The following is an 11,059-nucleotide window of genomic DNA, read 5'->3' on the forward strand; positions in this document are numbered from 1 at the left end:
ATGTATACGTGTTAAAGTTTTATACACATGATAAATTGTGATGTTAAATTTTATTCCTTTTTGTCAGATTTTTAAAAATGCTACTCACAAATGTGTATTTATTTTCTTTCCCTTTTTTTCTTATCAGTGAAATATACTTTTTGTGTATATGAAAAAACTTTCTGGGTATAACTTCTTTTCTGAAATTATTAGAACTTTTAAAATTATTGATAATAACCACATTGTTTTTCTTTACTAAACCAAAGCAGTACACATGCTTTTTCTTTTACAGAAACAAATTTTTAGAAAAGAAGAAGAAATACTTCAAAATAATTCCAGTATTTTTTTTCTGTTTGTTATAAAAATGACTTGGTCCTAAACTTAGACTTTATATTTATATCTACCTTAAAGTGTGTAATGTTATTAAACACTTCTCTCCAAGTAATCTATAGCTAAAAACTATAACTAAAATAACAACTCTCAGTTGTCTAATTTTTTTTTTTTTTTTGGTGGGGAATCATTGTCCTTCACTGCTCTTGGACTGTTTCACAACATAAGCAGTACTGTGTTAATTCTTTATTGTTTCAAACATTTCCTATTGTTACTTTAATATTCAGTATACATACTATGTATAGAATGTATGTGTTTTGAGCATCTGGAAGTGGGTTAACTGTCATGCAACAGTTTTTACATCTGCTTGCTTTGTAACTGCCATAGCTACCTGTGCTACCTATGGATATGAATCCAAATCCTTTCATGCATTTTTATTCTGTTGTGCATCTGAAGAAGACAATGAAGCCTGATTTATAGTTTGAAAAATGATACTAGAAAGTTTGTGTTGTTTTTGATAAAAAATAAAACAAAATGAATGCTGTTTAATAAGACTTCCACATACAAAGGCAACTACATTTACTTTATGGAGGGCATGTGACTAATCATTTTTAATGTTTCCAAATAGACTGTGCTAATTTCCATCCATAGCAAGAGATTATTTCTATATTATTTCTGATATATCTAAAAATTAAGGCAGTTTTGTATTGGACTATTTTTAGTGGCCAGTAATATTTGGGGAGGAAAAACAAAGCAAAAATAAATAAATAAATAAAGGGGGTTAGAACCATTTAGCTCACATTCTCTGAAGGTCATTTTGCTTTTGAGAGCAGAACCTTGAAAATTCAACTATTTGTATATGGTTTGCATTTCTTTGTTAAAAAAGAGAAAAGATAAGAAAAAATAAACAAAATACATAAGGTAAAAAAATGCCCTTTTTTTTAAATTCAAGGGGATGAAGTTCTAGAGTGGAATGGTAAACCCCTGCCCGGAGCTACAAATGAAGAAGTTTACAACATTATTTTAGAATCAAAATCAGAACCTCAAGTTGAAATTATTGTTTCAAGGCCTATTGGGTAAGGCTAAAAAAAACTTACTTCTTAAGTTTAGTAAATTACGTGTATTAGCAAGGTTTTAAAAAGAAGTTTATACATTCATACAGTACATGTTAACATGGATAGTTTTTTTCCATCTATTGGGGCATATTTATTAGGCTTAAAAATTTTACTTTTCAAACTAGAATACTGAATTTTCTTCTGTACATTTTAGAAGCTCCAGAACATAATAGTATAAAAAAATTATTGATGTGTTTTTTTCACAAGTGAAATATAATGAAAGTATTGTATTTTAGTGAAAGACTATTTATTGTTAGTAATCCTAAATTAATCAATAACATTTCCTTTAGGGAATAAATTAGTCAATCCATCTTCTTGTAGTATTTAAATTAGTAATGATATCATATGTCTCTGTGTACATTTTATTACTCTTCAAAGGGGAAATATTTTTCCATATACTTATGAAACTATGCTCCTAGCTTTATTTAAAAGCAAACAAGAAATATTAAATAATCAGATTTTTGAATTGTTATAATAATTGGTATGATAGTTTAAAAACTTCAGTTTTTAACATCTTTCAATTATCTACAGCCAACAGAATGTTTTCTGTATCTATCCATAATTCCGAATAGTGTTAGACTTTTTAAACAAACCCCATAAATTCAGTAAATATTGATCTTTCCATTCTATAATTTCTAGTAGGCATTTTGAACTATGTCACTGTAGTGTGCTTACTGTTTGAATTTATTCTTGGGAATGACTTTTTCTTTCTATTCTCCAAGATAGTGTTAAAGCTATTAATCTGATATATTTTATGTTGAAAACTGATAACTAATTTCTATTGTTTCCATGAATATATGTCAGACATCCAAGAAAATATAATCATCCTAATACTGATAAAATGAAATATATAATCTTATTTCAAAGAATATTAATATATAAAACTCTAAAAAAAGAAAAAGCTTATAACCAGTTTTAATAACCAAGATGAAACATTGAAGACATTTCCAAAAGTATTATATGTTTCCATGTAGATTTTTAAAATAGCATCATAATTTGTGCTAGTTTTACATGGCATACGTTCGAGTAATTAGGGACATATGTGACTGGAAAAGAGATAAGTAAATTGAGAAAAGTATAAAAATAAAATTTAAAATCAAGCACTGTGGGTATAGCTAAGTATTTTAGATATACACGGTGCTTTTAGAATAATTAGGTAAAGAAATGATTACCATGACTTAAGACCACTCCAGACAATTAAAGTAGACTGGGAAAAGAATGCACTACTTATATGTTTGTTTGTATTCATATTACCTTCAAAGTAATAATCTAGGTATCCAAACCCTAAATTATCATGGATTATGTAATTCAAAGGAATACTGAATAAAAACATTGTGTTTGTGTAAAAGTCAAAGCTAACCTAGACATTGATAGAATAATTCTAGTTATATTTTAATAATAATGTTTAATGTAGTTCTATTCAGTAAATGTAATTACCTTTAAGTCTAGAGCACATACTTATCTATAATTTAATGATATAATGATTTCAGGAGTCATGTAAAATAAAACTCATAGGACCATGTTTGTTACAGACTGAAGGCATAAGCTATCTGCAGTATTCAGTATTAGGTGAAACCACAAAATACAATACCTTTGCTCTTTATCATTATAATTGGTAACCATAATAATTATTTACTATCATGTAGGACTGGAGAACAGCTCAGTGGTTCAGAACACTTACTGTTTTTAGAGACGACCAGGGTTCGGGTTCCAAGCACCCACAGGGAGTTGTACAACTGCTTTCAACTCCAGTGCCAATTTATCCAACACCGTGTTCTGGGCTTCTGCATACACCTGGTGCATATAAATTCATGCAGGGAAGCACACATACACATAAAACCTTTAACTAAACAAAAAACTACTCTTGTCACATACTTGTGCATAGAAATAATTAAGAAAATTTATATGAACAAGTAAAATTTGTGCATGGAAATATTGTGGAAGCAATTAATGTTATGTAAATATTTATTCAAAATCACTTAAGATTTTTAAAGCAAATTTCATTCTTATAACACATGAATTTCAAAATCAGTAGCCTGCTCCAGAGTTCCATATTTCTGAGTTTATAATTGACTGTGTACGCTTTTCAAAGAATCCGAACTATATAAAAGATGATCCATCCTGATTTGAGAAAAAAAGAATTCTATTTTGGTTAGGTGAAGTTAGAAGAAATTAGTGTGAAAATAGTTGTATCTTAGGTATTATAGTCTCAAATAATGTTTTGTAAATCATTTATTTAAATTTCTAATTAACATGAAAATGTACAGTAAAACGTTTTATCATTTGTAAACTATTTTAAATGTAGGTAATTATCATTTTGCACACACAAAAAAGTAGAAATGAGGGTCTGGAGAGATGGCTCAGTAGTAAAAAGCACTGGCTGCTTTTGCAGAGGACCCAGGTTACATTCCTAGCATCCATAGGCTTGCTAACAGCTGTCCATAACTCCAGTTCCAGGAGATCCGATGCTCTTTTCTAACATCCTCAGGCATTGCATGACATGGGTGCACTTGCATACATACAGGCAATACACTGATACACATAAAATAAAAATAATAAATAAAATATTTTTAAGTTAAAATGAGACATCAGGAAAAAAAAATAGGAGGGCTGAAAAGATAACTCAGTTGTTAAGAGCACTGACTGCTCTTGCAGAGGACCAGAGTTTCTTTCCCACACTCACTTGGTGACTAACAACCTTCCTTAACTCCAGTTCCAGGAGATCTGAGGCACTCTTCTGGCTTATGTGGGCACTCCTGCACATGGTGCACATACATACATGTAGTCAAAACACTCATACACATGAAATAAGAAATAAAATATTATTTTAAAGAGCAAACAAATAGAAAACATTTTTTTAAAAATCAAATTATATTTAGGTTATAAGGTAAGTGATTAAAACTAACTAATATGCTGCTAATTCTGTTGAGAATAGATCCAGTCTACTTTAATATGTAATTTTAATGCTTGCATATTATTAATCTCCTTAAAGTGTTGCTAAAATGTTTTTGGAAAAGGTGAAGCAAAATAGTTTTACACAGCACAACACCCAAATCAGATTACCTATCTAGGGTTCTTAAGTGATACTAAGGTCTCAGTGGATAATGGATTAAGCAGAAGTGATTATAAATATTTCTTTAGAGTAATTTGTGAGTGTGGCAGGAGTGGGTGTTCTCATAAGTTCACATTCTAACCATGTAATATAATATCCATACATTTAGCAAACTTCAGAGCAGATATTAATCTCTATAAAGGGTATATATTTGCATATATATGTGCTGTGTATATATTGTATGCACATTTATGTGAAGTTTTGGCTTTTTTGTTGCAAGCTTGAATCATCTTTAATTTCCAAAGCAATTCATCCTCTTTTGTTTGCCCACGATATTCATCATTTCATTTTATTATGAAGAGGTAGTCTCCATCCCTGTCATTCAGTAAACTCTCAGGTGTGTTTGTAAAGCATATTACTGATTTGTAAAATTTGTGTCATTTTGATTTTTTAGAATTGAAATAAAGTATTACCTTTAACATTTTTTAATTTCCAAAACCTGCTGTTTTGGTAGTAAAAATATTGTGGTGATTTTTATCCACAATATTAGTGTGATTGTTGCCATGTTAAAATGTTTTCCTCTTAAATCTTTAAATATTTTTATTGCAGTTTTCTTTTGTGTGGCGTCTGACATTCATACACATTAGTGGTTACCTAAGTAGTAATGTCTCCCATTTCTACATCTGTAAAGATCCCAAAGGATTTTTCATCACTGAAATACAATGAGCAGGAATTATCACAGGCAGTGGAATTTACCTAATGGGATTTTCACCTTAGCCTGTTTCTTTTAGTGACATCCCCCGGATTCCTGAGAGCTCCCATCCTCCTCTGGAGTCCAGTGAGTACAGGATTTTTTTCTACTATAAAATATATTGAACTAAATTGGAGAATAAATTTAGTTTATTCAGAATAAATATTGTTTTTTTTTCAGTTATTCAATTTAAAGTAATGTATGTCACTGTTCTTGGTTTGTCTCTACTGATTCCAAATTTGGAAACTTTGACATCTCAGTGCGATCCTTCTTTAATGTTTGTCTTCTTCTTTTGCTCACTTTTGAGGCCATACAAAATTTACTTCAATAATCTCCTTCGTTATAAAGTCAAGATCTATTCAGAGCTCAGTTATATGTTGGTACTGTTAGAATTTTTGCAGGGTATGAGGCACTTCAAGAGGAATAGTATGGGGGGATTACTGGGGAGTAAGGTGTTTATTAGAAGAGTTATTAACTAACGTCATGAACAGACAGACACAGGAGTAGCAACATGGAGGAGGCTCTGCTGTTCAGGTCCCAGTACCAGAGACAGAGAGCATGGCAAGGTCTCTGAACAGAGGAGTCCGAACCCACTTGGAAGAAGCAAGGGCTGTTCTTACAGCTTTCTGAGAATGGGGGAGTTTTCATAGTAAGAGCTTGTAGCCAGGCTCTCTGATTCCCAGGCAGGTAACCAGAAAGGGAATGAGGAAAGGATGTGTGGAGCCAATATATCCTTTGATATTAACTGCCTTCCCACGTGAGAAATCCTGGTACCCGGATGATGTTGTTAGCTAAGGACTCACAGACCCAGTTTCAGTAAGGTGCCTGTTGGTATCTGTTATTGGAGGCCTGAGCAGAGGTTGGAGTCTAACATTATAGTTGGACAAAGAGTTGCTCTATTTCCTCTGCACAAAAATGTAATGAGGGCTGAGTGTGATGACACAATTACAGCTCTTAGAAGGCGGAAACAGGAGGAATGCAAGTTCAAGGCCAACTTGTGTTTCTTGTGGGACACTGTCTCAAAAAGAAAATAAATACATACTGTGATACTTGAATATTCAGTTTGATTGATAAGCAGCACAGTCTCAGAAGTGGTCTAGATACATGGATAAATAGTTGTGACACTTCAAAATAGCATCAGATGTGGTGATAGATGCCCGTGGGTGCAGTAAAGCTTACAAACATGAGATGTGACAGGTTTGAGGGTACAGTGGTGAAAGAATTTTCTGCATAGGAACTAAAGTTGCTTAGCATGCAATAAGATGACATCATGAACAATAATACAGATAATAACATTTTATTAATAATCTGAACCTGATTCAAAAATTACCTCATAATAAGTTTTGGCATTGAATTACTGCTAGGGTTTGATTATTTGGGCATTACTACAGCATTCACCTTATATAACTATAAAATATAAGTTGATTTAAAGGGAATTCAGCCATAGTGATGAGAAGGGAGTAAGTTTAGGACTATGATGAACAAGTACCCAGTGACCAAGTTGACATACAAAAGCTTCCTGATTTGAGAAAAAAGCATTTTTTTTTGCTCATGTGAAGTTAGAAGAAATTAGTGTAAAAATAGTTGTATCTTAGGTATTATAGTCTCAAATAGTGTTTTGTAAATCATTTATTTAAATTTCTAATTAACATGAAAATATACAGTAAAAGGTTTTATCATTTGTAAATTATTTTAAATGTAGATAATTATTATCATTTTGCACAGACAAAAAAATAGAAATAAGGGTCTGAAGGGATGGCTCAGTAGTAAAAAGCACTGGCTGCTTTTGCAGAGGATCCAGGTTACATTCCTAGCATCCATAGGCTTGCTAACAGCTGTCCATAACTCCAGTTCCAGGAGATCCAATGCTCTTTTCTAACATCCTCAGGCATTGCATGACATGGGTGCACTTGCATACATACAGGCAATACACTGATACACATAAAATAAAAATAATAAATAAAATATTTTTAAGTTAAAATGAGACATCAGGAAAAAAAAATAGGAGGGCTGAAAAGATAACTCAGTTGTTAAGAGCACTGACTGCTCTTGTAGAGGACCAGAGTTTCTTTCCCAGCACTCACTTGGAGACTAACAACCTTCCTTAACTCCAGTTCCAGGAGATCTGATGCATTCACCTTATATAACTATAAAATATAAGTTGACTTAAAGGGAATTCATCCATAGTGATCAGAAGGGAGTAAGTATAGGACTATGATGAACAAGTACCCAGTGGCCAAGTTGCCATACAAAACTTTTCCATCATGTTCTCCTACCTTCTGGAACCAAGCCCAGATTTAGTGTTTATCTTCCTGATAACCAGTTTCAAGAGGTACATGGGACAAGTTTGATAAGTAATAATAATAATATTGATAAGATTAAAAATAACCTCATTTTAGTATTAGATGCCAACATTATCTTAAGAACTATACCTGAAAGGGGTGGTGAGGTTAGGCTAAAGAAAGCTGAAATCATGACATTTTAAAGCTTTATTTCATGTAGGTGGAAGACGCCTTTGCAGGGCACAAAATTATCAGACCTCATTTGGGAGTGTGGGAAAGAAATGTGTGGGTGGCATAACCAGGCATTGGGCACACAGAGTATTTCCCAGTGAAATATTTGCTAAGTTTTGAATGAATGTGTTTTCAAGGCAATACCTACGAGAGCAGATGCATTCCTTAGATACCCTATTCTTCAGTACATGCCAGGGTACAGAGCAACAGCTCTATTCAGTGGCTAGGAGGAAACTCGGCCTTCTCTTCAAGGAAAAGAAGCATGTGGTCTGCAGTGAATTAATGATAGGTAGCATTCTCAGAAGTTTAAAAGATTTATTTGTGAGTTTAGAAGTAAGAGGCATGATCTGATTTTTTTTATTTTATTTTTTTATTCTTATTCTTTTATGAAGTTAGTTAAAAATTAATGAACAAGAAATTAAAGAGACTGTGCTGCAATTAAGTTAGAATATTCTAACTGGAAAACAATTACTGTGAAACTATTTACATTCTCATAGAATTATAAACATTTCTCAAGGAACACTTTACAGCACAACTTTTTTTTTTCTTACAGAAGAATTCATTCCAAAGCAATTGACATTGAGACGTTTTCACATGCATTTCTAATCTCTGATTTTTAACAGAATGATGAAATATAAATTTAGAAGTTGCATTTCATAAGTTGTATTTCATATTCGTCAGATTCCTCTTATTGTAGATAGCACATAAAATAAATGATCCATAGCCATGATATTAACCCAACAGACATCATCTTCATGAATGCGGAAACTCTATCCTTCAAGGTAGATTTGTGCAGTAGCGTGCAGAAGCACTGCCCTGAAATGAGGAAACACTCTTTCAAGTCCAAACAAATGAACACATCTTGTTGGGTTATTTAACGTATAAGTGGAGAATTAACCAAAGAAGACAAAATACATTTCTAGAAGTATCCCAAGAAACAGAAATTCTACCTTGAGAGGTGTTAACTATGACTTTATGCAAAAAGCAAATGTATTTACCATTTTGTTAAAGGTTTTATACCACATGCTGACAAATGTTCTTTTTTTTTTTCCTCACTCATTTTAGGTTCAAGCTCCTTTGAATCTCAGAAGATGGAAAGGCCTTCCATTTCTATTATTTCTCCAACCAGTCCTGGAGCTCTAAAAGATGCCCCACAAGTCTTACCAGGGCAACTTTCTGTATGTATTTTTTTTACATATTGAAGAACATTAGGATTTGTACTCTGATTGAGTGTATCTTTAAAAGATGTATGGCTTTCCTGAAAGCAGCACTAAATACCTACTCATTTATCACCATCTACTTCCTCAGTATTTTATGCATTTCTTCAGCTATTCTTTTATTAATATATATACATAGAAATATTTATTGAATGGGTGGAATTTTCCAGGAACTCTACACATTAACTGACAAATGGTAGCATTTTGAGAACATGCATTATTTGGGGATGGTTACATAAATGTATCCTGGATAAATACATATTCACTTGTCCTGGAAAGTCATATTTAATTTGCTTAACTACTTTATGAGCCTGGAGTTTGAGAAATAAATATAAAAGAATCTCATTAGCTTCTTGGACTTTGTGACTCTGTAGCAGAGGCAATACTTAGGAAAAACTGCCATTTGTCTCATTGTGGGATTATTGTCTTATCTGGGGAACATAAGAGTAAAGAAACTGGGTAACAATTATGAAGAGCTCACAGATTAAAGCAGAGAGATATATATTTGTGTTAATAACTAAAATAAAGCTTGCTTCAAATTGTTCCACAGATAGTTGAGATTTTTCTATATAGTGATATGATATGTGCATTTCTATAGTTGATCTTTTTTACTCTCTCATTTGATAACCTAAAAAGAGTAAACTCTGTTTTTTGCAAGTAATTTTTTTATTTAAACTACTTTTACTATATGAAATATATTTGTTACCCTGTTTTGTTTACCCACCTGGGCATATTTTTTCCCAGTATTTATATGTGATTCTCTGAGATTCTTTGCCTATACTGCTAAAAGGTGTTAAAGCCATTTTGGTTTTATAAAAAAATACATCTCTAGTGTTAATGGAAAAACAAAGATTAGGATTCAGATAGATCCAAATATCCACTCTTCTCCTTACTAAGAGAAAGCAACCCCATATAAATTAGCTTATTTTGTTATTATGACTCTTAATATGTTCTCACACACACCCATTAATCAAGTATATTTATTATTCAATCAGACAATCAAAAGTAACTTCTAGATTCAAGGAAGAAATTGAAGTTAATGTTGCCAGCACAGATGCAGTACCACATGCTAAGGTCTGAACTGTGGGTCAGGATGTTGTTTCTCTGGCTTTTGCCTGAAAACTTTATCAGAAATATCATTCTGCCTTCATATAGTTTGAAGGGATCATTTGTATATTGTCTTCCTTTGTTTTCACTCTCTTTCATAATAATTGGCTTACTACAATTTAGTCATTAAAATTATGTGAGGATAATGTCAGGAAACAGCAACGCCTGATGTAACGTGAGCCTATGGTAAATATCCATCTTGACCTCTTTCTACCTTTTGTATCCTAATAAACTCCAATTTCAACTACTTACAGCATGAGAAATTACTTTCAACCACCTGAAATGAAGGCATTTATTGTTACCAACTTTTATGTTTGATAATAACATCATGATTTCAAAATTTCCTGAATTTAAAAAATAATATTAGTTATATTTCCATACCTTAAGATGTAAATACTGCAGGTTTGCCAATTATGAGTTATGCATAAAATGTATATTAAAGAGAAAAAACTTCTCAGCTGTTATAGTTTCAAATCACTCTTTTGTGGAAGTAATATCTGCAGCTCTATTTTAATGTCATCCCTTGAATGCAGTTCTAAAATCGTATTTAAAGATCATATCATGTCATAATGCTTATAAATAATAGTTCCTTTCTGTGTTGTTCTTAGGTGAAGCTGTGGTATGATAAAGTGGGACATCAGCTGATTGTAAATGTTCTACAAGCAACAGATCTACCCTCTAGAGTAGATGGGCGCCCCAGGAATCCCTATGTAAAAATGTATTTTCTTCCAGATAGAAGGTAGCGAAATCTTTTTCCAAAAGTTTGATAAAACCTTATATTAATAGGGAAGGTAGAATTTCCTCTTCTGGGGCACATTTTCTAAACACAATAAATAGTTTTTTCCTGAAGGAGTAAATTGCATTGTCCTAGAAAAAAAATAATCCTTCAAGTTTTTACTTAACATAATTTGGTACTTTCAAATAGGCCTATTAGTAGAGACACATCATTAAGGATATGTCTTTTGGACATTTAGGGATGCAAATCAGACCCTATA

General features: G+C 32.2%; 1 protein-coding gene across 48 annotated transcripts in view; it reads left to right on the forward strand.

Annotated features, from left to right (window-relative positions):
* The window catches only part of Rims1 (regulating synaptic membrane exocytosis 1), a 486,359-nt gene that overhangs the window by 316,535 nt on the left and 158,765 nt on the right, over positions 1–11,059 (forward strand). For all 48 annotated transcript variants that reach the window (XM_008856314.3, XM_029557777.1, XM_017795156.2 and 45 more), the window contains 4 exons: positions 1,262–1,385; positions 5,268–5,314; positions 8,806–8,918; positions 10,673–10,803. In XM_008856314.3, the coding sequence (XP_008854536.1) occupies positions 1,262–1,385; positions 5,268–5,314; positions 8,806–8,918; positions 10,673–10,803 (415 nt within the window). The remainder of the gene's footprint in view (positions 1–1,261; positions 1,386–5,267; positions 5,315–8,805; positions 8,919–10,672; positions 10,804–11,059) is intronic.

This window comes from Nannospalax galili, unplaced genomic scaffold (genome assembly GCF_000622305.1).
Source record: "Nannospalax galili isolate Female #2095 unplaced genomic scaffold, S.galili_v1.0 scaffold206, whole genome shotgun sequence".
NCBI classification, from domain to species: Eukaryota; Metazoa; Chordata; class Mammalia; order Rodentia; family Spalacidae; genus Nannospalax; species Nannospalax galili.